Below are 26,404 nucleotides of genomic sequence, written 5' to 3' on the forward strand. Positions count from 1 at the left end.
CTGAATCTGCATTTCTGACTCTCAGCTCTTAGAGCAAATGAAAAGCACCAGAACTCTCTCTGACCCTCACCCCACCTCAATGTAAGTCTTTGACTGAGAGAGCCCTGGAGCCCTCCCATCACCCAGGCCCACAGGAGCTGAGCACCTGGACAACTTAGATATCAGGTAAGCAAAAGAAGCCTCAGGCTGACCTGCTCCAAAGGATGCTCAGAACACTGAGCTGTACTCCTGGCCAACTGCAGTGCTTGGTACAGGCTGAAAAGGGTCCACATCCAAAGTCTATTTGCTGAAAGGCTGCTGGGGTGGTCACTACCCCAGCCTCTCCAAAGCAGGCATGTTTTAACCTCAGTTCACAAGGCCTTGTTCCTGGGATCAGGCCATCACTGAGGCTGGCCTTGACACAGTAGGTCGAGCTGGGGCCTGGCAGAGGTAAACAGGGGCATGGGTTGGGGCGGGGGTCGGGAGAGATGGGACAACTTTCCAGATTCGAGATGTATTTACATGTCAAATTGGGCTCAATGGACCACAGTAGGTGGGACCCAAACAGGAGGAGCAATATCAGCCTATACCCTATCTCTCTCTTCCCCTTTGGGGAGGAGCCCAGCTTCCTACCCAGGGCCTGCCCAAGGAGAGGGGAGATGCACAAACACGCGCAGGCACCGGCCCGCAGCCCCAGCCTGTGCAGAAGTAGAAGGGAGACAGGACTCAGGTGGCCAGGTTGTCAGCCGGGAGGCTGGACATGCGGAGCTGGGAGCTGCTCTTGCTCAGGATGGACAGCTGGGTGCCCCCATTCACTCCACTGCTGGCCAGGGATGGGTGTCGGTGCTTGAAGTCCATAGTGAAGTAACGGTTCACCTTCCAGCTCCTCCATTTCCTCTTAATCTCTGCCTGTACCTGCAATGAGCAACACACACATGGTTCTCAGTATCTTCTAGGACCTGGTTTGGCACTTTACCAGCTGCCATCGCGACCGCCCACCCACCTCCCACTCCCCAGCTGTTTCCCGCAGCTTTGTCCCAATCTGTCTTGGCAAAGTTCCTGCTGACTGGGCCTCTCAGAGACCAGTCGTTTAAAATTGTCAAGAAATCTTTCCTAGAAACTTCTCGAAGCATGTGGATCAAATAAAGACCCTCGCCCTTCTTTTTTACCACTGTGGGATGCATATAAGATTTGCTCAAATAGCTTGAAATATCCCAGATGCCCAAAGCCCATGAATGATGATATCAACATCTCTGGATAAGACCTAAAAATCCATAGCTTTGGATGCTTCCAAGATGAGAAGACTTCTGAGACTAAGAGTTATAAAACAGTCCATGCCTCTTGGCAAACACCCCCCCCACACACACCCTTTGTAGCTCTCCATACAGTAAATGGTGGTCATGCCAAGAAAACCTCAGCCTCCACATGCCACTTCAGCCAAAACCTTTATGCAGTACACAAGCCGCCTGACTAGAAGCAGCACTTGTACCCATTTTCCCCACTTCGTGCTTCCACTCCCTTGGCAAACTCCTACCCAGCTGCCCATACTCCCACATACTGGCTCCCCCAGAATCTTTAAGCAGAGCTCTCTTAGGACTCTCTTGATCTGATCTATCCTGATTTTCACTATAGGTTGGCCTTCCCATCATGGAGTCTAGCTGTCTTGAGTCTTAGACGCAAATAAGAGGAAGAGTCTTCTGAGGCCAAGATCTGGGAACATGAAGACCAGAGCCTTAGGGAAAATGCTCTTCTCCATTGAGACAGTCTCCACCATGTCTCAGGCACCTCTACCCTGGTCTCTGCTCCAGAACATTACCCCCAATAGGCTAGAGAGGGAGCCCCGAAAAATAGCTCTGGAAATGAAACACCTCTGGAAGATTCCAGGTTTCTCCTTAGGCTCTCTTCTGAATTCTTCTAGGCTCTGTTCTAGCAGGGATAGCTAGGCAGGCTTGCTTGCCATAGTTCAGCAGTATGGCCCCCACAGCCTAATGACCTAGAGGTACTCACTCCTACCCATTAGGGCATGCTTTTTGGAGAAGATGTGCCCTGGAGTTGTGTTCTCAGCCGATAGGGTGCCTTCGGCATATCTGTACTCTACTCTGTCTGCAGCTGTAGCCTTAATCAGCAGAGATAGAGTGATTCTGGAAGAGGTGGGAGATGCCAGAAGATGTTGGTAGCATTTAACAGTGACAGCTATGTCACTCACTCCCTATCCTCAGTACTGGCAACCTGGAAGATTCCATCCAATGAATCTGCTCCCAGTCTCTTCCCCAACGAGCCCCACCTGTATTTCTGAGAAAGGTGGCCAAACTGTGTCTTACCTCCCCATTCAGGAAGCAGTAGAGTACAGCCACCACGAAGCCCTGGGGAGAGAAAACAAACAACTGTAAGCCTACCAGCAAGAGACACCCCCACCCACCCAGACACACTGGGGATGTGGGAGGAATGGCACTGGGAAAGATACCAGAAAGAAGAAAACACTGCAGTCTAGAGAGGAGACACCTGCCCAAGGCTCTAAGGTGAGGCTGAGAATGCCACCAAGACAGGCACTTCTATGAAGCTGAATAGCTGATAGACCAGTTCACACTGATAAACCTTGGATCTCACACTCACTTAGACAAACACTTCCCATGGCCAAAGACTATCTCCATCCCACTGCCTACGGAAGCTGTTCTCCCTTTCTAGAGGAAGCCACTAGTGTGCAGGCTCCTGGGAGCAGGACTCCTTCAGAACAGAACAGCCTCGTATTGTCTTTATCCATCATCACTCCCTCCTTTGCCCTCCCTCGGCTTCTATACACGACACAGGAAAGCAAAGTATGTGTGCTACATACTTGACAACATATGAATTTAGTTCGTCTGCACCAAACAAAGCAACCTTTTCCTGAACGCTGAAAACCAGGTCTGTAGCACCTCAGTGCCTCGGGCTGCCATTTAAAAATGCCAGAGGGACGGTGGTTGGAATTTGCCAGTAAACATAGAGACGGGAGCCTTGAGCTGCAATTTCTAGGTCAGAACTTCATCTCTGAGATTCTCAGTCTCATCAGAGTAAGAATGTGAATCCGGGGAAAACAGCTTTGAGTTAAAATCCAAGTCAATTGCACAGAGTATTTCCTGACCGTCAAGCTCAAGTGCTAACTTAAACAAGTGAGAGGACACTGCCCCTTTCCACACAGCCCACTACAGCTACTTCATCCACTCCCTAGCTGTGAGGCATGTACTTGCTTATAACCACCTATTCTTTCCTGCTTATACACTCATTGTTCTGGTCCTCCTCTTGTCCCACACCCATGTACCCATTCATTTAAGGATCTGCCCAGTCACCTCCAGTCCTTTCATTTCTCTGTGTCAGGCCCTATACCTGGATCCCTTGTGCCAGGGTGGATAAGACAGAACTCCAGTCCTCATGTTGCTGGAGTATATGGCTGAAATCAGGATGTGAACCCAGCACAGGATCCTAACGCCTGGGCTTTATGGAGAGATTTTATTTCAAATCACTCAGGGGTCCTGGACCAGGATCCCCAGGCACAGTGACGGGAAGACTTCATTACATCTTCTTACAGTAGCAGACAGGACTATAGAGGACATCTGCTCTAGCACTCATGCCAGAGACAAACCCTGAGGTTAGAAGTCAGGGTTCACAAGGTCACAGAGGTGGCAGCAGGTCAAAGGTCAGGGCTTAGCTTCTGCATACAGCACGCCTACCTGGAAGGAGCCCAGCCCAAGCTCAAACACAAGTCTTTCCCTCTTGCTGACGTTCTCTGGAGAGAAGGCGAATACTGTGTAGTGGATTCCAAAGAGTGGAATGAGCAGCAGGGTGGAGCGGGCCAGCCGTCTGTCAGGAAAAAGCAAACATCTGTTCTGGAGACTGCAGGGCTTGGGAGCATGGAGGGCAGAGGGCCTGTCATCAGTCCTAGCTGGCCTTCAGTGCCCCTGTTCACAGACTGCTTGGTATCCTTTACTAGTGTAGGGGGCCTGGGAGCGAGGGAGCCAACTAGTGCCCAGGGTTCCCAGGAATCCATATGAGGGCTTCCCCAGCCTGCAGGGCACCTAGTTGGTATCCTGCAGGATCACTGAAAATATTTCATTTATAGAGATCCCTTGAGTAATATGTAAAGTCAGAGGAAAACTCAGGATAGGATTCCAGAGTCTTGAGCCAGAGCAAACCTATCCTGTCTCAGAAGGAAGCAACATGAACTCAAAGATAGCTCTCCTAAGACTCACGGGATTAAGGCTCTTTTGTGTCTAGAGACATTTGGTGTATTGCTGATGACCAGGGGGGGGGGGGGAAATGGTCCTAGGTAGGACATAGAAGAATTTGAGAGGGTTTCAAGGAAGGACTTGATCTTGATGACTGAACAGAAATTCTGCACAGGAAATTCTGCACAGGAGAGAGCTGCTGCCCCAGAAACTGAGCCAATGGATGGGAAGGAATGGAGCAGCAAGAGATCCTCTCCTTCTCTTAGTTCTTGGGATAGAGCCAAGAGTAGGGCAGGACCCTGTATAACAGTACAGAGGCAGAAGTCCACGGTGAGGGCATCAGGTACACATGGGCTGGGAACACTGCTCCAGATGGAGTAAATTATTACAGGGGCTTCCCAGAGTGGAGCCCCATTTCTGCCCTTCCCAGGACCCAGGCCCCCTGTAGCCTCCCTGAAAGAGCCAAGCTCTCCTGTCTAAATGTTTTTCTCTCAGCTGTTTCCCTGGGGCCATCGGCTTCCCCCTGTCTTGTCACAGCTGAGCCCTCAGAAATGGACGGTATGTGTAAGGGTAACCATTTGACTGGGAGCAAGTCTACTGTGTGCCCCTCATCTCCCACTCCGTGTCCTTCTGGGTTTGAATGCTGGAGTCCAGATTTCTAGAAAAGTCAAATCACTAGCTTCCATATAAGGTCCTTGATGTCCTGGTGACTATTAGAGGGAAGACAAGAAGGAGGAGGAGGGAGAGGAATGGAGGGCAGGGGTTAGGGAGAAGGAGGAGGAAGAACGTGAGCTTGAGGTGACCTTCAGGAGAAGGTGTAGCCCAGAAATGAGGAAGCCTGCAATTGTGGGTCTCACAGTCCCCACCTTGCCCAGAGGCAGCACATTCTATAGTCACTGAGGGTCCCTAGACCAGGACAGGGACAGTGGGATCTGAGTGAGTCCCTACGATGAGCCCACATGGGTTTCTAGCCATCTGTTAGGTCTCACAGCAAATATCTTCAGGCACATAGTTCACACTGGAAATGCCTGTTCTATGGAAGAGCAACAGGACGACCCAGGCACGCAAGATAGAATCCCTAAAAGTCAACATTTCCCTGGCATCAGGTCCTGCTTGCATCTCAGTGCCCAAGCACGGTCTGACACCAGAAAGCAGGAGGGTGTGTCTGGAGATAGAATGGAAGTTGGAAGAGCAGAAAGAAGTGCCTAGAAAAGTATATGCATGGGGTTCCTGTTGGGCCCTGGAGCCCTGCTTTCCTCCCCATGAGTCCCTTCTACAGTAGATCCATTCCAGGTTCTTACTCCAGCAGAGAAAAATAGAATCTGGGTACCAAATGCTAAGCCCCTCCAGTGTTCATAGTGGCCTTAGATTTCTTGGGCTCAGGGACAGCGTCAGACCCTTCCCAGCCATGGGAAAGACGTGGATCTATAGAGGGTTTCCCAGGGTGCAGCCAAGAGCAGTATCTGCCCCTCACAGCTCTGATACTGCTCTGGAATAGGCAGAGATGACAGCCAGGGGTCCCTCAGGGGCCATTGGCAGATAGGGAGTGGTGACACATGAGGAGGCTTCATGGATCCAGTGTAGGACCTGTGGATCTCTGAGCTGATAAGCCTTGAACTGTGATTAACCCAGAGAGACCATGACACAGCCTCTAGCTGTGCTCTCCTATCCCACAGTGCCATCAGGAGGAAGAGGAGTCCTATTATCCCAAGATCAGAGCCACTCAAACTATCAGTGAGTTTCCAGGAAAGCCACACTTCCTACTCTGTGGGTGTCATAGGTGAGCTAAGGTGTGATTCCTAGGATGCTCTAGGTTCCTGTCTTTGCCTTCCCAGTCACGTGACTTACTCTACCTCATCAAGCTCTGTGGAGACTGAGCTTGAGCCAAGCTGCACACAACGTGCTCAGCACATGGTGAGCTCATCTCAACTTTGAGCTCTTACAATTTTGCAGCTGACAAGACTAAATCCCAGAGCGGTGGGGGCCTGAGGAAGGACACACTTCTGTCAGCAGCCACTAACTGTTGACTGCAGAGTGAGGTAGGCATCAGTAGCCGCCAAGTCAAGACGTCCCTGCGATGCCACAGCTCCAATACCCACATGCCTCCAGCCCCACCCACAAGACTGCAGAGAACTCACAAGACACATATCCTGGTACATGCAGCATCCAGGAACAGGGTAGGCTGGGAGGCTCAGGGCGGCTTGCCACACTCCTCCAGCCCGGCAGAACACAAGCACAGGGCAGTGGCAGCAACAGCAACATGCAAATCCCCCCACCCCTCCAGGACACCCGGCCACAGCCACGGCCACACACACTTACAGAGTAATGGTGGATAGTTCTGACATCTTGCAAGAGTGCTGCTGAGCCCGCTGTGGCTTGCAGTAGCATTTCTGCACGCAGCTGCTGGGTGTGACAAGATTAGCACTTCTGTCAGCTGGGGACATTGGGCAATGAAGAAACTGCAGTAGGACTTGGGAAGACTTAATTCACAGGGCACAGGGAGGGCAGAGACGTGAGGGAAGGAAGACAAGCTAAGGAAATCACCCAGAGGAGGATGGGGAAGCCAAGGAATAAAACAGTCAGCTTTGGACAAAGGAATGTATGTTCATAAATAGTGTGTGCATTGTAGTAACACACATACATACACACATACATACATACATACATACATACATACATACATACACACACATACACACACACATACACACACACACACACACACATACACACACATACACACACACTGGGACCACTAATAGGCGAGTAGTATTAAAAAGTAGAAATGTTCAGGAGATGAGGCCTGACATACGATTCAGACAGGAAGCCAGAGGCCATCTCTGGTATCAGCCACAGACTTAGAGCATGGTACATGGCTTTGTCAAGTTCACCCAGTAAGATGAATAACTGGACACTCACGCCGTAGACCTCATGCATGGCTAGCATGGAGATAGAATTCTGGGCTTGGTAGCAAAGATCACCATGAGTGTTCTGACTATCTTCCCTCCCCTCCCCTCCACCTCCTCTCAGTGTAAACTACACAGAAGAGCAGGAGCAGGCCAGGCTTAACGGACTGATCATTAGTGTAGACCTCCATTTGCCCATCAAGGTAGCCACTATCCTAGGTGGCTATTCAAATGGAAATTAATCAAAATCCAATGGAAAGAAAACCCCACTTCCTCCATCATTCTAGTCAGGGCATCAGGGCTTACTAGTCACATATGGTTCGTGGTGACAATACTAGACACAGAAACACAGCCATTTGCAGAGCTCCACAGGACAGTGCTAAGCTAGACTGCTCCATCCAGGTATATGGACAGGGCTGATGAGCAAAAGCCTAATGACATGCATTGCCTTGAGAAGGCAGCACAGGGGCCAGGCTGGCTGTGTCTCCTGCTGCCCTCTGTCACACAGGCATCCAGGTACACTCCTGCTTCCTCTGAATCTTTCTGGTCCTGCTCACTCTTGAATTGGCATAACCCAGGGACACAAGTTTCCCTTCCAGAGATCAAGAGTCACGTCACCTTAGATAACAAACAATCTCCACGTGGAGACAACAGAGGCACCTCATACTGGCTAGTGAATGCCTAATCAGGTGTAGAAGGATTAGACACCAATGAAGACAAGTACGCACGCGCAGTTAGGTTCTCAGCATCCAAAGACCTGCTCTCTGACTCCACCTGAGAGTGGATCTAAAGGCAACTAGAGTCTGGGGACCTGTTATTCTGCTTAGGCAAGAACATGTATTGCTAATTTCCAGATGAGGCAAACAAACTCCAGTCTGCCCAGCAGGCTGCTCCCCTCCAGGCCTGTGGTGATCACTCAATAAATGGCATCTTTCATTTCATATCACCTATAAGCTGGTGGATGCTGGAGGCCCATTTTGTAGGTGTTATTCAATCTTTTGCTACTCAATTGGTCTCTAGACTGGCAGCAGGGACAGTGCTTGACCACACCTCTCAGAAACAGACTACAGTGCCTCCTTGGCCTGCTGACCTGCCAGCTCAGGAGCCGCATTTCAACCACAGCCTGGGAATGTACTGGGGCAGCCCTATTGCAAGGTATTCATAGATCTCAGAAGTTTCTCATAGGTCCTCGGTGAATGACAGGGGATTGGTGTGTGTGTGTGTGTGTGTATGTGTGTATGTGTGTGTGTGTGTGTGTAGAAGGGGGGATCTCTGGGCACAGCAGAACACCAGCTATCCTTTCCCTCTCATATCCCTTGCCCAGACCAAATGGCCAACAACCCTTCAACCCTGGCTGAGGCAGAGACCAGATCCAGGGATAGTCCAAGTCACCAGTGGCACATCTGTACATCTGTTGCTCAACTGGCGCCATCTTGAATTCCAAGCTTTAGCCTTTCTCTCTCAAGACCTTTCCCCCAACACTTCCCATGTTCCTCCCTTTTGTGGAATCCATAACATCTCACAGTAAACATGGGCTCCTCTGATTTTCCTTTAAATTGTCTTGAAAAATAGCAAAAGGACAGTTTAATGACAAGTTCACTGGGATGGGACAGGAAGGTCACAGAAAGGAGAAACAAAAGCAAGGGTAACATCCAGAGGGATCTCGGGGGAGACTATCTCCAGAGAAAGAGGGGAAGAGGCCCTCTCCCAAGACCCTGCCCCTGGCCTGCAGTGACTTACAAACAGACTGAAAAGCAACAGGATGTGCTGTGGCAGAAGAGCGGACCTGGAGCATGAGAAAGGAGGCCATGTAACTCCCAGGACAGCCAAGCAAGAAGGGAGCAAGGTCTCATCTAGAGATACACCTAGGTCAGCCAGGAAGGCCACCCTGAGTCCAGGGAAGCACAGGAGACTCAGAGTAGTATGCTAGGTGGGCTCCCCTGAAACGGAAGACAGAGACCTGTGGTGGTCAGTGGGAGTTGTTGGCTTGTGGGAATTTGGCTAGTGGCTGGTACAGAGCCCCTTCTGCAGGTCATGAGGACCTTGGTTTCCAGGCCCAGCTCTGACATGGCTTCTCCTCATCTGTAGGAAGGGCAAGGCTATTCCAGCTTGGCTATCATGCCTATCCCTGGTAATTTGGCACACAGTTTCTACAGAGCCTTTTATGTGAAGGGATGGCTGGACTGCAGCCCCAGGAAACATCTAACAGGATAGTAGACAGACACCTGCCCATGCCCTTTGTGGAGAGCTTTCCCTTCTTCTCTACCTTGAACCCTCAGAATTCATGGAAAGTTGCTTCCTTGGCAGTCTATAGGACATGGTGGTTTCCTGAGGCTAACCACACTCACCTGCACCTTCAGAACTCTGCCCGGTCTTCAGGAAGCATTTCTCAGAAATAGCATCCCTGCTGGAGTATACCTCAACACCACTTCCTCCTCCAACAGGGAGGCAGAATGAGCCTGGGTTCCCAGAGGGGGTCCACACCAAGCTCAAGGTTTTGTGGCTACTGACTTAGTGGGCAGTTTTCTTTTCCAGGGTTTTTTTGGGATAGCAAATTCCCTAAATCACCCCCTGGAAGAACTCTGTGGGGCGGGGGCAGATGTTCCTTAACAGGGTGGGCAGTACGGGATGCCGTGACTAGACCTGTAGGCAAAGTCTCTTGCTGGACATCCTGACTGAAAGGCTGCCTTGCAACACAGAGCCTGTCCAGGGAGGTGATGGAGGAATCCCTAAGAAGGTTATACATAGGTTTCCTCTCCCCATCTCAGACCTAAGAGGTAGATTCCAATGCCCACCTCCAAAAATAGAGCAGGTCATGGGCAATAAGAATGAAGCCAAGCTGCTCTATGACTGGCCTGAGCCACTCCTTGCTCTCTCTGAGTCTTCAGAAAGCCTCGTTCTCCTCCACCCTTCAAAGACAGAGAGCTGTGGCTAGCTTCAGGCCAAAACAAGCTAACCTTGCCCAGCCCAAAACTGAATGCTTGCACAGCCCTAATCTGAGCCCCTGCTGACCCTAATGCAGGTCCAGTCTCCCCCCACCCTCCGCAAGGCCCCACATCCAGCATGTCCTTCAAGACTGAGCCAGGAACACATTGGTTGACAGTGAACAAACCCTTAGCATCTGAATGGCTGGAACCAACCTACAGGAAAGGGGGTGAATGCTGGTCTGAGGGCACAGGCAGGGGTTCCTCTCGGGCTTTCTTGGGGACTCTCAGTCTTAAATTTGTTCTGGAAACAGAGGAAAAAACCAGAGAGCTATTGTGGGCAGACCAGGAAGGACTTTATAGCAAAATACACACATCTGGGGCCCCAGACACAGCCCTGGAATCTCCCACCATGCCCTGCCCACCCCAGGTTCTTTCTCTTCCCCAGTGCAGGAGCCTCCCTTTAGAGCTAGCCCCTCTAAAGCCCTTGGAGTGAAGTACTTCTTTATGGGGGTTCAGTCTATGAGGGAAGGACAACATAAGCCATCTCTGGTACCCACTGCCTGAACTGTTGCCACAGCCTAGCTTCTTCCTGCAGGATTCACCAAGCTTCATGGAACACTAGTGTCCTCTGCTGTAAAATGCCTTCCTCTTGATAATGGCTTGCCCAGCTTGCCATGATGCTGTATTGTCTGTGAGCATCAACTGTGTGCAAGTGTTTCTACATTCTCTGCAGCTCTCGGAGGCTTTGTCACCAGGGTCGACATGGTCTCCTTGACCCTGATGACAGCAGACATATAGCTGAATCCAACACAAGCAAGCCGATCCCTGGTCCAGCCTTAACCTTTCCCTAACTTACAGATGTCATCCGCCTGAGTTTTGGGGGCTGGAGACTATCGTAGGTTTGATTTTCGCTATCAAATAGCCCTGGCTAAGCCTGTACAGTTTTACATTAAAGAAGTAAACCAACTAGCTGCTTCTTCAAAGTTCAGGAAAACATCAAATATAAACATAAATGTATATATAAACCGTGTGCTAATCACACGTGGCTCTTATCGATGCATTAGGAAGGCCCTCCGTTCTTCCCCATCAGGCCAGGAGTAATTGTTGATGTCTGGGACAGGACATTTGAGATGGTGAATGTGTGATCAGACTTCCCAGAGCATCCTTAGATTCTAAGGCTGAGCCTCTGTGCATGGCTCTACCTAGGAAAAGTAGAGAGAAGCAGGAGGAATCTTCCCATTCAGCCCAAAGAAGATGGTTCAGAGGCCCTAGAAGACCCAAATCATATCAGGAAGGAGAGGAGACTGAGGAAGGTCGGCAGTGCTCGGGAGAGAACAGGGCTAACTTAGCTTCTCGACAGACCCAAATGCAAGAGGTGACTTTCAGTAGGGGAGACAGTTCACAGGCAAGCAAGAGAAACTGAGGCTGGACATAAAGGCGTAACTTCAGCTTCCTACATTGGACAGGGAGGCGGGAAAGGGGAGCAGGAGGGCTGTTTTGTGACTCTCCGGGATAAGGTGGTCACTCTAGTGCAGGGCAAGGAAGAATAGAACCACTGCCCTACCAAATAGTCAAGGCTTCTATCAAAGAATAACTTCCTGTTTCATCACAGATACAGACAAGTAAAGGCTGATTAAAATAATAAACAAACACCTGGCAAAACATGAAAAAATGGGCAAATAAAGCATTGGCACATAAACAAACAAACAAATAAATAAATAAATGGCAAAAACATGAAACAGGGATGGGGTGGGCAGCGAAATAATCACATCTTTGTCCTTTCCCAATGTTATGCCATTATTACAGAGGCAGAGAACATATGCTCTACAATAAAAGCCCTGTGCTAACCACCGGCACATGAGAAGGAGTGGTACCCAGCAGTCTAGACCAACTGATGGACCAAAGGCAGTTCCATTTCCCCTCAAAGGAGCCTTGAGGAGGACCTGGCACTCAGTCTCTTTGCAGAGCTCATTCTCTCCCTAAGAGAACGGCTAGTAGAGCCCTCAGCTTCACTGACACTACGGTAGCCCTCAGTTTTCTCAGGGAAGCCTTGAAGGTTGCAAGCCTCAGGCTGAGTCCCTAAGGAAGACCCCAGTGATGCTGTGAGCCTCATAGCTCCCCTCTGCTACCCTTGGTCGCTACTACACCCTTCAGATCCACCTCACAGAGCTCATGACCTTTCTCTTTGGCATCAGAAGTGTCTCCACACCCCATAGCTCATTCTCGAGCCCCAAACGGTGAGGCAGCAGGTGCTCTGTCTGATTTCAGAGTAGGACCGGGCTGGGATTGAGGTAATCATGTGTTTTCAGGGTAGTAACTGAAAAACTAGTTCTTAGAACACAAACGTCTATAAGCACAGCAGAAGCCTTGCACTCAGTAGCAATCACAGAGCTGATGCTTCTCTGATAGGGACAAAATGGGGTTGAGGCAGAAAACCAGACAGATGCAGAGGTAGACAGAGCTGTCCTGAGGCAAGGTACAGAAAAGAAAATCCCCATGCAATGTATGACCAAGGAGAAGGTCCCCCTGCAGACTGCCAGGCACTTAGAAGCTTCTGCCCAGTGGATGAGGAGGTGTGGCCTGTCACAGCCACGCCTCTAATCTGCATATTCCCACAGAATCAGCATCCCCAAAGGAAAGCCAGCTTCTAAACAACCAAGGCCTTAGCTACCCCAGGGAGTCCTCTGGGGCTCTCCACTGACTTTCCTGCCATCATAGAGGTTCTGTTAATCTTTCTCTCTCTTTCCCTTTCCATGCAATGCCCATGTAGCTGAGGTGTTCTGTGTTGGCTCAGGCCTGGGAGGGCAGTCGTAGTTCACAGGCACTTTAATCAGGAAGAAATCTTACAATTGCCCATGCTAGGTCAACCTGCCAGCAAAGTTCAAGCTTTGTCCTGCCTGTGACCTGAGTGCAGGCCATGTGGTCGGAAACAGCTGTGGTATCCCCATATCCGCACGACATACTTACAAGTAGATGCTGGATTCGTTGCCTCCCATGTCTGGGGACTGCAGCTTCTGTACAAGGATGATGATGATGCCAATAAAAAGCACAAAGTTAACCTGAGGAGTGAGAGAAAGGCAGACTCAAATCTCCTGGTATTCCCTCACAAGGACCATCTCCAGCCAGGCAAGTTCCTTTGCAGACTTCTCTGCCTCTCACTGAGTCTTTCAAATGAAGGAAAGCATCCAATAAAAAAAAAAAAAGAATTCTACAGAAAAAGAAATACCTGGAAATAGAAAGCATGGAGGGTAAGCCAGGGGGGGCGAGCACTGTCTGAAGCAGAAAGAAAAATGATGATGGAAAAGAGGTGACACACAGGTGACTCCAAACTCAGCCAGGTGGTGCTGATGCAGGTCTGTAATCCCAGTGCTTGAAAGACCAAAGCAGGAGGATTGGGCATTCGGGGAAGACTCTGTCTCAGCGATAAAGAGGTGGGGGTGGGGGTGTGGGTGGGGGAGAGAAAGTTCACGTTCAGAGTCGTGGAATACAGGGAAGCAGCCACAGCACTCTTAATTAGAGGGCTGCCCGGGAACAGCAACAGCAGCGCGTGCCATCAGGGACAGATGCTTTCCCAAACAAAGTGGGAAGCTGCGTGTGCACTGAGAAAGGAGGAGGGAGGGCTGCAAATAAATGCAAAGGAGGCATAACAAGAAGACTGCACGGCACAGCGACGTCTCTGGGAAAGAGCCCAAGCCGCCCTCAAGAAGAGAACAACACAATTCTTTCAAAACAATAACAGCTACTGAGAACGGCTAAGCAACTGAAAGCTGAGGAGAGATCAGAGTGATCATCTCTAGGTAGTGCGTGAGACGGAAGCGGATGAAGGTTAAAAAGCCACAAGAAAGAAACTGGAAGCCATAGCAGGCTTGATCAGAAAAAGCTCCTGTTTGCTCTTTTCTTTGTTTCCTGGATCAGTTAGAACAACAAAACACACCCCTGCCCTGCCGTGCTTGTTTCTGCTTCTGCCGTTGTCTAATTAATGCTGCAATTAGCTCAGCAAATATTGCCAAGGAGAAAGTAGAATTAAATATGTAGGGGTGAGAAAGAGGACAAGACAGGAGATAAACAGGTTGTTTCGAATCATGAGAGACTATTGACCGAAACCAGAAAACTAAACTGAGCAAGAACAGAAGCAGCTTCCCTAAAGGAAAGCCGCCTCTAAACAACCAGCTAGGTGGAAAGGAAGAAGAGCGATGGCGTCAGTGAGACATTTAACAGTCATCCAAAGTCTGTGCAGGCAAAGTACCAGACCCAGGCAACCTTATGAACTTGTAAAGAAAAGACAGCTTCCCAGACGTGGAATTGTTTCAGAACATACAAATACAAAATCTCAAGGATTCTACTTCAAGAACCAAACAAAGAGGGGGCAGAAGGATAGCTTAGCCAGCAAAGTCTTACAAGGGTGAGGACTGAGTGTGATTCCTGGTGACTCGGGTTAAGACATGGGAAAAAGATAGGTGTGGCAGCATGTACTTGTAATCCCAGGGCTGAAGAGGCAGAGACAGGCATATCCTGGACTGAATTCCAAGCCAGTGAGAAACCCTTCCAAAATAAAAATAAAAAAAAAATCCATATGGGCAGAATTCTAAAGAATAACACTAGAGATTGGTCTCTCACCTACACACACACACACACACACAGACACACACACACACAGGGAAAAAAAACAAAGAAGGTGGGCGGGAAAAGGAAGATCATGAGTCTGGGGCTAGCCTTGGCTATGTAATGTGACCCTGTTTCAAAAGGCAAGACAAAACAAAGGCCATGCTGGAACATAAAATAAATCCACGGAGACATTTAATATACGTGGTAAACAGAGAAAAACCTTTAAGCAAAACGCTAACAATCAGAAGTCGGTGGCACACGAAAAGAGCAGGTAGGTCATGCCCACCAAGATCCCGCCCAAGAATGCAAATAAACGGACTGTTATTCCTTATAACGACAGGAAAACAACAGGCTCCACCATCCCTGAGAGACTGGAAAATAATTAGGAATAAGAAACATCAGCATAGACATGGGAGCCCAGGAAGTGAGTCTCTTTCTCTCTGTCCATAACCATGTGAACAGTAAGTGCAAACACTCTGTGCCTAAAAATCCTATTCCCAGCAATTTATCCCAAAGACACAACCACACATGTTCAAATCCAGGTAACTATATCCACAGCACTAGAGAAAAACTGAAATAGTAAATTTATAATATTCTGTCATAAGAGCATGGTCTCTTCAGCACATCTGATAAAATGAAATACCCGTGCTTGGATTTATAACAACACACACACACACACACACACGAAAGCCAACCAGGAAGAGAAACTTGCCCAATTGCATGCAAGACAACTGCCAAAAACCAGAGCAAACATTGTCTTCCATAAAAACAAGGAATAAAGGGAACAAACACTGGTAAAGATGGGCAAAAGCCTGTTTTCATTTACAGGTTGCATAATTTTCTATGTAGAAACCCCATGTGAACCAAATAAAAAAGGGATTAAACTCTTAAGAGAATTCAAAAAATGTAACTCAGCCAAGGAGTCACAAGAACTGATGGCTTCTCTGTATGGCCCCAATAACCCGACAGATAATACAGGGAAGGAAAAATTCCTAGACTCAACCAGGGCCCAGGCTGGAGAACATCTCAGAGGAAGCAAAATGGCAGCAAGAAAGACTGGACAGACAGGGTATTTTGCTATATTTTGGGAGAAAAATAATTTTCCTCCAAATTGGTATATAATTCAATACAGAGCTCCACCAGACCTTTTCTTACAAGTTAAAAGTTAAGTCACTTCCTGTTCAAAAGTCTACCTAAGTGGATGTGCAAAAAATTTTCAGCAGAACAAATGAGAAATTTGTATATAACATGGTAAAACATACAGGGTCACAGTAGCTGGCACAGCCCTCTGGGAAGACATATTCGTAGCACGAAAGTGAAAGTCTCCAACCCACAGTATGCACATGTTTGTGATAAATAACTTTCCAGCCTTTAAGATTCTGTAAAGAGACTGAGAATGGGAAATTTGCAGCCATCAAAAATAGAAATGTAGAAAAATAGCATTTTAGTAAAGACAAAGATTAAATAGAACCTTTCTTAAAGATACACCCTGATGACCTAAATCACAACAGTGCCGTGAAGCAATTAAGAGGAGATTTGTACAGCTCATCCTGATGGAAAACCTCCATAAATGAGATATAAAGCTGACAATCAGAGAGGGGGAGCCCAAGGACCCCAGTGAGGGCAGCCATGCTGGCCTGGGAATGTGACAAAGTACGGGAGAGGAGTCACTGCTCCTCGGCTGGTCAAAAAGACAAAAGTTCACAGGACTGTCATAAGCATAAGCCACCAAAACGCTGTTTAGCCATAAGTGCTCAGACCCACTAACAACACAGAGGGACAGACTTACAAATACTCAGAAGTATGCATGAAATTACTCCTAGTAGCAGCACCTTCCATAAGGATTAAAAATGGAATAATAGGTTTGTCCAGAACTAGGGGAATAACTGAATCATGTGTCTGCCATTGCTACTGAATAGAATACAGCTGTGACAAAGTCCCTTTCCTTCCCTTCTCTCTACGCTTTCTGCCTGCTCTGCCTCCCTCTTTGCCCCAGGGGCACTCACCATTATAGAGCCAACCACGGGGCCTTTGATCACCCACCACAGAGCTGTGCTGTCATTCATATCCCAGCATCTGAAAGATGGGCAAAGAGGAGAAATCATAGCAGACCCTGCAGAGCAGAACATGACTAGCTGGGTGCCTGCCCTTCTCACCGTCTGTGTACCCCTGACCAGGGAAAGCTGGAGGTAGAGGTAGGCTGGCTAGAAGACCCCTCACATGAGGCTTGTTCTTTCTCAGTGTTCCTGTCATGGCAAAGACTGGAGCCCAAGAATTAAAGTCATAGTGGGATCCTGAGAAAGGAAATGTCTCCCATTTAGATCTAGGGTCCTTGGGGTTAAAAGTGACCTCACCCTCAACATTCTTCCTCCTGTCCTCCAAAGAATATCAAATGTTCAGAGCTTCCCCAAAGATGCTCCAAAGTAGATGAGCTCAGGAATGTACCCATTCTCTTGCTGGATTGTCAATTAAGACAAGGCTAACCACAAGGGGTAAAGGCTGGAGAAGGGTCTGCGACCAGGCTTTGGTCTGGGGCTGAGACAGGACTGATCCCACGGGGTGAAGACTCAGGTGGTACCCAAGGCTGTGCTTTGGTCGGAGCAACATGTTGGGGAGTTCACATGAAGCCAGACAGGCACTGAAGCCCATGCATGAGATAGAGATCCTGTACTACAGTCTGATTCTCTGGTTGTACTTACCCTGCGTCATCAAAGTAGAGCCTCAGCACAGCCCACACAGTTACACACACAGTAGGTGTCCCTGGAGAGCAAGAAAAGGAAGCCCAATTGCCCAGGATACTCTTAACCTTGGAGTTTCTGGGGACCCTATTATCCTTCATTTTCCAGTTTCTTCCTGTTCTTTCCATCTCTCCCAGCTTCAGACCACCTGGTCTCTAACATGATTCCTGAGTACAACTCTCCCTCAGAAAATGGGGTCCCACCAAAGGAAGTTAAAAAGTGGGGGTTCTAGGAATTAACAAGAAGTCCACAGCCTAGTAAGGGCTCTGTTATCCGAGGCTTCCTAAAATTGGGACCAAGGACACAGCTGACCAAGTGGCCTGAGCCCATCCAGACCCAGCCAGTGACCTACCCCAGCCAATGATGGTGTACCAGTAGAAATATCTCCTCTCAGGGAAGAAGGTCTCTACCAGCAGTGTAAAGAGGTACAGGCCTTCAATGAACAGCCAGAAGTAGTTGGACACCACGCAGTAGTGGAAGAAAACCATGACAGCTTTGCATTCCACCTACAGAGACAGCCAGATAGGAAAGCTGAGCTCCCCCCATGTCCCCAGGTAAATCCTGAAGTCCAGGATGAAGGGAAATCCTGAGGGCCTATCAACACTGGCATACTCAGTCTCAGGTATCTCAAAGCCTAAAATTTTAGGTATTCCCCACAGGAGACTTCTTACAAAATGTGGATCTGGACACATGGAAGGTGGAGACACATACCTTGGCCCTGGAAAAAAAAATCTTTTCTCAAAGAGATCCTCCAAACATGTCCTCCTAGTGAAGCCCCAAGTCTAGTCTGTTCTTATCCCAGCATTTCAAAAGCCAGTTTTCTGCATATACCTCCTTCACACGTCTGTGCTTGGGAAGGCACTGACAAAGACCCTAGCCAGCTGGTCTAGTGACACAGAATGTGACACAGAATACCACATGACTGGTAGCATGCCAAGGGACTAGCTAATCCCTGTCTGAGCCTCATTCTCACCTAACCTTCCTGGCTCAAGTATGAGGCTGAGGGTCTGGCTGTGTTCTGTATTGGAGTGAGGTTATACTCTGGCTATGGTGACCACTCTATAACTCCAGAACTTTCACAAGACTTACAATAAGATCTTCACCTGTAGGGACACATTCCCTGCAGGGTGTTAGCAGGGCAGAGTCCTGGGATACTGGGCTGCTTGGCTCACTTACGGTGGAAACGAAGCAGTGACTGCTGTCCTGCTCGGCATACAAGATCCAGTCTTTGATGAAGACAGAGATAGCCCTCAGCATGAAGGAAACAAACAGGTTCATGTGGATGAAGTTACGGGTACAGTGCAGCTTCCTACGTGAACCGGGATGGGGAGGCCGTGAGTTCACAGTACTTTATACCCTCAGGGTAGGGCTGCTCTGGGCCTACTCATGGCTTGTCTTAATGGGGTCCCTCTCCCACACCACCCTCTTCTCCCCCCTCAATAATCCTCTGCCTTCCCCACCCTGATCATCTGCTGACCAGACTTCTCCCTCCTGTAGCCTCTCGACCACCTCTCTACCTAGACTGGGAAGATTAAAGCAAGCAAAGGAAATTTCTGGAAGAGATTATGCCTGACTGTGTAGTCCTGGACATATGAGCTGCCCTCCCAGGCCACCTTCCCATCTGCTCTATTAGGGACATGGCCTGCCTTCCAAGGGACTTTCTGGGGATGCTGGGATGGACAGTTCTGACTCGAACACTACTAGGCTCTCACCGGAAGCGGCACAAGATGACCATGGCAGTGGTGAGGGTGACGAGAGACGTGCTGTAACCGACTGTGTAGAGGGCCTTCACCGACAGGTAGTAATAATCCTGTAGCAGGGCACAGGACATGCAGGGCTCTGCTTGGGACCAGTCAATGCCCTCTAGGACCCACACCCAGTGTCCCAGACCAGGTCCTGGAGCCCAACATCTCCCCCCTCTCTGCCATCACTTCACTCCTGGCTGGATGCCTGCTTCTCTCTGCACAGGGTCAGCACTCTAAACCTGCTCAGGATGTACCGAGGTCAAGGGTGCTGAACAATTGGAACAGAACTCAGTCCTAGCCTGAGGAAGGGTTGAAGAAGCTCCCTGCTAGACCCAGAATTAGGTCATCAGTTTCTGGGCTATCTGGAGGACAGGGTCCTGAAAACGATGATTGAGGGGATTTGTGCGACTTGTGGGGACAGAACCGGACAGGGTGAATGAGCATCCTACCCTCCACGCTCCAGGCTCAGTATACAGCAGGCAGGCGCTCATGAGCCCTGCCCTGAACCCTGAGCTCTTCAGAACTAACCCACCACCTCACCTTACCTGATCCCCAGACTCAGGCCCATAGTCATCAAACCCGCAAGCATCGAAGTAATGGGGGAAGGGCTCCGACCAGCCATCCTCGGTGCAGTTCCGGCCCACGACCCCCATGTCTGCAGAGAACAGAAAACAAGGCAAGGCATGTGAATGGCTTAACATGACCCTGAAAATGATTTCACAGTGGGACTTCCTGAAAGACCATGTGTTCGACTGGGTGGCTCACGCTAGAAGACACGAGATAGGGTGATTGCTGTAGACCTGGCACTCGTCCTTCACTAATGACAAGGGGAGTGGGGAGTAGGGTGAAAGGGCAACCTTATCCCTTAATCAAGAATCCAACATGCCTGGATCTCTCCTGTAATATTCCCGAATGCTCACCAGAAGACGATCTGGAGCCCACCCCAAGGCTCTACATCAGCACTACTCAAAACGTCAATGTGCAGAACCATCTAGAAACTTGTCACAAACGCTACTCTCAAGCCCAACTCCCGGGACCCTAACAAGGCATTCAGTATGTTCAAGGCCTCTTTGAGTGACTGTAGGGTGAAGATTTGGCACATCTGATCTCAGAGCTCTGGGTCTGGGTCTACCAGCAGCTGTCACATCTCACACCAATGCAGCTCCTGGCTTTGTTGCTTTTAAGCAAGCCCAGACATATTCTATCAACAAACTCAGTGGGGTTTTTTTTTTCTTATTTTATTTTTTGCCTTTCAGAGTTTTGTAGTCTCCCTCCCATCACTGATGTGCATTCTTCCTCTTTGGATTGACTTAAAGTTCATTTCGTGGGATGCTGGAGGGATGGAGCAGTCACAACTACTGGAAGGAGGCGCTTGCTACCTTCGAAGCAGAGCGTAGGCTATTTGTCACATAAGTGGGTTGCTTCGGCCTTGAATGACATCATGCCATTCTCCTGAGCTGGTAAGAGCCACTAAAGTCCAGAGGAGCACAAGGCAAGTAAGCCTTTTCTTCTAGCTAGCACGAGTATGGCCCCAAGATATTTGTCCCTACCTGGCAGCCCAAGAGCTACCAATCTCTTAGGATACATGGAAAGGAACAGGATTCAGGGCAATTTTAAATCTCCAGAGACAGAATTGAGGTTTTTTTTTCAAACTTCAGTTGTACACCTCTAGCCACTTGTGGGCTTGGTAGAGTGCAGATTCTGGGGCATCATCCTGGAGTCTGTGATACAGTCCGTCTATGGGTTTCAGGGGGTGGGGGGAGGGAGTGTATGGTAAGAGACCTCTGTGGACAGGGAGTTGGAGCACACACTGCTGGGGGGCATCCTGTCCTCTGTGATGAAGGTGATCTCTGGGAAGCTCAACAAGGAGGCAATGGGTCAGTGCAGAACAGAAGAGAGATGGAAAGACCCCTCAGTTTACGATACAGTTTCTCTGTGTAGTCTTTGCTCTCCTGGAACTCATTCTGTAACTCAGACTGGTCTTGAACTCAGCGATCTGCCTGCCTCTGCCTCCTGAGGGCTGGGATTAAAGGTGTGAGCCACCACCACCTGGCTACCCCCTCTCTTTTCTAACCAGCATCCTACTCCTGCTGGTGGACTTGGAAGGTGTAAGAGAGTTGGACATACCCTCCCTGGGAGGAACGATAGAGCAGGGAGCCTGCCCAGGAGAACAGTCTGCCCAGAGTGGGAGAATCTCCACAGCTTCTCTGACACCTGTGACACAAGCCAAGAAGGAACTCCAGCAGCCAGGGTCACCGATAGCAGTTTTACCAGACTGTCTCTTCTTCATAAAAGTGTGTCTCTGGCTGCTGCTAGCAACCCCCCTGCAAAGCTGCCGAACCATTCAGAACATCTGAATGCCTCCCCCATCTCAACTGGGAGACAGAGTGGCTGAGCCACTGTCCTCCCTGGGCTTCAGGTAACTCTGCCTTGCCCACCTCACAGAAGTAAGAGGAAGAAAGAGACAAAGGGTACAGAAATTTGAGAGTCAATTAAAAAAAAAAAAAAAAACCTTCCTAGAGGGAAGAACCATTTCCTTTCCTTTATTTTCCCTCTTTATTTTAATAACACGAAGTAGGCTCAGAAAAACATAAATGTTTTTGTTCCCAAAATTGCTCTATGAATATTGTTCTGATAGCAGTCTCTGGAAGATGAAGCGCTCTGTAGATTGCCAAACCTTGCATGACAGCATCTGTTTCACTGGATTGTTTTGCTCCAGCAGCATCATGGCTGCATAGCACACTTGCTGAGAGTGTCCTACCATACCACCTACCTATGGTGGCCAAGCATCTGGCCTTGACGCAGCTGGCTAAATCAGAGACTCGGGTGATACCCTGGAATCTGCACTTCACCGAGTCTGCAGCGAGTGGGTCTGGGATCAGGAGGCCATATATCCTCTGAGCCCACTGCCTCTTGCAGCTCCAGGCTCAGCAGGGTTGCTGCTGATTGGCTGTGATGCTCAGAGTGGTTCATGGCTCCGCCCCATCCAGTTGACTGGAGTGCAAAGCTGAACCCTGAAAGCCTCTAAGGGAAGTCAAAATCCACCAAACACCCTGTAGTACAAGGGTTCCCACTTACAGCCCATGACGGGCCCCAAGATACCCAGGACTCCCCCACATCACATGGTTACAGGCATAATAGATGTACCGTCTTCTCTCTGGGTACTTGGGTACCATCTTCCAAGAAGATGACACACAGCTCTATCAGAGAAGGCACACACACTCGAGAGCACATGAAGGAGAAAGTCCGGCTACAGAGAAGCTGCCCTCCATCACACCAGCCCAAGGCGACTCCAGCGCACCCCTCACCTGTGATTTCCAAGGAATTACTATCGGCAAAGCCAGAATCCCCTGCGAAACACAAACATGGGTGAGTCAGAATGCTGTGCTTATCAGCTGCCCTGTCAGCTAAAGCTAGGGCTGCCCTGTCTGTGGAGAGTGGGCAGGGGATCAAGAGGCTGCACCTCAGGAGCCACACTTCCCCCTGGCATACTGTCTCTGGCAGCTCCGGTCTCACCAGAGCAGCAGCTGCAAGACAGCGATTCTCACAGTGGTGTGTGGCATGGTCCCCACCAGGAGTCTTCATGGAGGGAGGAAGCAGAGTGAATAAGCCTGGGGCTTGGGATTTTTCTTTGAAGTTCAACCCCCCCACACTTCAAGTCTGTTGTTCATCAAAGGGACCCCCAAAGCCCAAAAAGTTTATCTGTAGACAGGTTTCCCCCACCCATCCCCCAACTATAACCTTTACTCTCATACTTATCTAAAAATGGCTGGAAGTTAATCCCACTTCCGCTCAAGTTTCCAAACTCTCATTTCTAAGATGAAGTGCCACCTCCTTCAGGAAGTCTGCCCTGACCTCCTCCCTGTCCTGCCTGCATAATGTACCTTTCATTTTCTTCTGGCCTATTGTTTGGTAGGTACATCCCCCCTTTGCAACTGCCGGGTTGGCAGACTCTGTGTGAACTGAAGAACAGGGCCGTTTTGCATGTAGGAACATGCATGCACTATGCACACAGACTTGTTTTCCAATCTCTCCACTGGTGACTCAAACACCTGACCCAGCTTGAAAGGGCCTTGAAGCCAGATGTCTTTCATCCCTCCTAGCCTCCAGGATGGGTAAACTCTGGGGAGGAGGGGAGGAGCTGATCCCTAATGATCTTGCCTTTATTGCTACCCCATCATTATTCCAGCATTGGATGTCTTCAGGCTAGGCTCCTGCTGGGCTAATGAAACTCAGTCTGTCCTCCCAGGGGTCCTCTTACCTATGGTTTCTGTCATCCAGACTGTATGTAGAGAGAGAGAGAAAGAGAGAAAACGTGAGGAGAAATGCAGAGGTGACCAGGGCTGAAGTCAGATCTGTTCTCACAGGCCATTCCCACCCCACCTCTACCCCCAGTCTCTGAGAAAGCCCTGGTAGGGTCCTGAAGGCCTGAGGAACCCGTGCAAGAACCTAGCAAGTTCACAGGGGTCAGGGATGGATCTAACTCCACCTCCAGGTCAGCACATGAGGAGGAAGGAAAGGCACTGACCGGGGCTCCCAGAAAGCCAGCACCTCAGAGAGGCCTATCCAACACCATTGTGACTGAGTTTCCTATGAAGGAGAAAGCAAATGAGACAGCAGTTCAGTGGGGAGGGCGAGTCTCACTACCAAGCTTGTGAACAGAGGCGCTAAAGGCCCTGCTTTAATGAACCATTAAGAGTCAGGTGTAAATAACATCCCTGCTCCCTGAGGCGGGTGCAGCCGAGGGAAATCACTCCACCCTCCTTCCTGTCACCTCTTGTGACTGCGGCTGTAGGGAAAAGAAAGGGCTTGTGGCTGGAATCCTGCCTAAAGAGGATGTGCCACAAGCTTCCAATAACTAACTGAGGTAAAGCAATGGGCACATGCAGGAAGTGATTAAGCCGCCTTCCAGAGGAATCAATCTTAGGAGCTAGCTGAATCACAGGCCCTGTCTCTGACAGCCTCTATCTTCCCCCCTATTCACACTGCCTAGAGCCTCCTCCAGAACTTGCCCCCTGGCCTGCTCTCAGTCACAGAGCCCTCAGGATGGGAACATTCAGAAACCAGCTTCTTCCAGACTAGCAGGAGGTGGGTAAGATGTGGGATAAGGAGAGGTGGGGCATGGAGATAAACCCCACCTTCTCTGGGCTCTGGGTAGAAAGTCAAGGATGGAGGCTTGGGACTCTAATGCATACTATTCTTTTTCCCCTCTCCTGCAAGCCAGGTAGAAACAGATCACTGGCGGTAGCCTCACAGACAGGGCCAGACATTCTCTCCATGACGTCGGGGCCCAATGACGTCAGGCCCACTGGGGCTGGCCTTGGGGGTCTGTCTTTCAACCAATTCACATTTCTGTATCCAATGTCACAGCTCTGTCACTGCACCCATTCATGGGATTCCAATTTGGCCCCAGGAACTCTACCCAGGATTTCAACGGCATCAGAGACCAGGAGCAGATATGACATGAGATACACAGAAACCTCCCACCAGCTTTGGTTTCCTGACACAGGCCATCACAGATATGTCCCTGAAGCCTTTGTCTACACGTCACAGACTACTTTCCTTGGTGTCCGAGGCCCTCTCCTGGATAGCCTGGGTTAGGGGAGTAGGACCCTATTTCCTCCTCCTCTAAGTCCTCGTGGCCATCTGAGGGCAGCAAGGACCAGGGATATGCTTTTCTTAGCATATGCATTTGCTGGTGGACTGGCAGGCTGGTGGTAGGCTGGAGGATTGGGCATCTGCCCACATCAAGTGGTTAAAGAATGTAGTCATGGCGTCTTCCACAGCAATAGGAACCCTAACTAAAGCAGGGTGTTTGGTTGTACAGTCCCATCCATATCTTCCTCAGGGCCTCTGAGACATCTCTGTCTATGTCATCATCATGGTAACTATGATGCTGGCAGCTAGCTTTACTATTAAATATGCAAAATACACCAGGTGCTGTGCTAGATACATCTCTGTAGGTGACCTGGCTTCATCCTCACAGACGACCTGGGGAAACAGCCACCATGTCACATTACCATCTGGCAGGTCAAAAACTTGAATGGTAATCTGCCTTGCTGAAGGTCCCCAATGAAGTAGACAGTAGAGTTGCCATGGACTCTGTGCCTCAGCCCAGATTGTTCTCACCTGCCATGACAGTCACCTAGCCATGCAGATCTGGCACTAGGTGCAGTGCTGGAGAAGTGTTTCCACGCCCTATGCCAGCACAAAGGACAGCATCCCGTCCCGATTGTTCTCTGTCACCTGCCATCTGGGGGCAGCTGAGTTTAAAAAGCTTAGCTCCAGGCAGGAGTATAGCTGTATGGATTACAGGTTAAACCAATATAGTTGGGAGAGATTCTGAGTTCTACTTACCTTGGTCCGGGTTGAAGATCCGGAAGACCTCGGGGCAGCTCACAAGGACCATCTCACCTATTTGAGCTGGCTTCCAACATGTGATATTGTCCCACATGCCAGGGCAACCTGGAGGAGAGAGCCATGTTGAGAGAGTGCCTGGCCATATACACCCCACACGTACACAAGTGCACATAAGCCAAAACCAGACACAGACGCACCATCCACATCCCACATATGCAGGGACACACAGGCACAACACACAGTATACATACTATACATATGTACACACATGTGCCCCGCCATAATGGTTGATTTTAAGCATCAATGTGACTTGCTTTAGCATCACTTAAGAGGAGATGGTGAGGCCCTCCTCTGGTGATGGTGGGAGTATTGTCAGAGAGGATTAACGGAGGAAGAAAGAACCACCATGGACGTGGGCGGTACTATCTGTGGGTGGGCAGGAAGAACAGAGAAAGTTAATGGAGTGCTGGCACCCTTCATTTCCATGCTTCTGAGGGGCCATAGTGTGAGCCGAGCTGCTCTACTGTGCCTGCCTGACCAGAAACAACCCCTGAAACTGAGAGCTAAAATAAATCTTCTTCCTTTAAGTTATTTCTATTAGATATTGAGATCAGGTGATAATATGGTAACTCACAGCCACACACCATACACAGGTCTCATACACACACACACACACACACACCATACACAAGTCACACACACATATACACACACACACACCTCACATACACACACACACCATACACAGGTCTCATACACACACACACCCCACATACACACACACACACACACCCCACATACACACACACACCATACACAGGTCTCTCTCTCTCACACACACACACTCCACATACACACACATACCAAACACAGGACTCTCTCTCTCTCTCTCTCTCTCACACACACACACACACACACACATACACACACACCACATATACACAT

At 49.5% G+C, this 26,404-nt stretch overlaps 1 protein-coding gene across 4 annotated transcripts in view; it reads right to left on the reverse strand.

Moving 5' to 3' along the window:
• Positions 1 to 705: 705 nt before the first annotated feature.
• Positions 706 to 26,404, reverse strand: part of Adcyap1r1 (ADCYAP receptor type I) — a 38,085-nt gene continuing 12,386 nt past the window's right edge. Inside the window, exons 3-16 of one of the 4 annotated variants that reach the window (XM_028758359.1) lie at positions 25,457 to 25,564; positions 23,361 to 23,381; positions 22,408 to 22,449; positions 19,645 to 19,754; positions 19,067 to 19,164; positions 18,531 to 18,663; positions 17,707 to 17,860; positions 17,316 to 17,376; positions 16,623 to 16,692; positions 12,979 to 13,070; positions 6,498 to 6,578; positions 3,684 to 3,813; positions 2,301 to 2,342; positions 706 to 894 (exon numbers count right to left, since the gene is read on the reverse strand). In XM_028758359.1, the coding sequence (XP_028614192.1) occupies positions 706 to 894; positions 2,301 to 2,342; positions 3,684 to 3,813; positions 6,498 to 6,578; positions 12,979 to 13,070; positions 16,623 to 16,692; positions 17,316 to 17,376; positions 17,707 to 17,860; positions 18,531 to 18,663; positions 19,067 to 19,164; positions 19,645 to 19,754; positions 22,408 to 22,449; positions 23,361 to 23,381; positions 25,457 to 25,564 (1,331 nt within the window). Of the gene's footprint in view, positions 895 to 2,300; positions 2,343 to 3,683; positions 3,814 to 6,497; positions 6,582 to 12,978; positions 13,071 to 16,622; positions 16,693 to 17,315; positions 17,377 to 17,706; positions 17,861 to 18,530; positions 18,664 to 19,066; positions 19,165 to 19,644; positions 19,755 to 22,407; positions 22,450 to 23,360; positions 23,382 to 25,456; positions 25,565 to 26,404 lie in introns of all 4 variants that reach the window. The other 3 variants (XM_028758358.1, XM_028758360.1, XM_028758362.1) reach the window with 3 other exon arrangements.

This window comes from Grammomys surdaster, unplaced genomic scaffold (assembly GCF_004785775.1).
Source record: "Grammomys surdaster isolate TR1022 unplaced genomic scaffold, NIH_TR_1.0 126197, whole genome shotgun sequence".
Lineage (NCBI taxonomy): Eukaryota > Metazoa > Chordata > Mammalia > Rodentia > Muridae > Grammomys > Grammomys surdaster.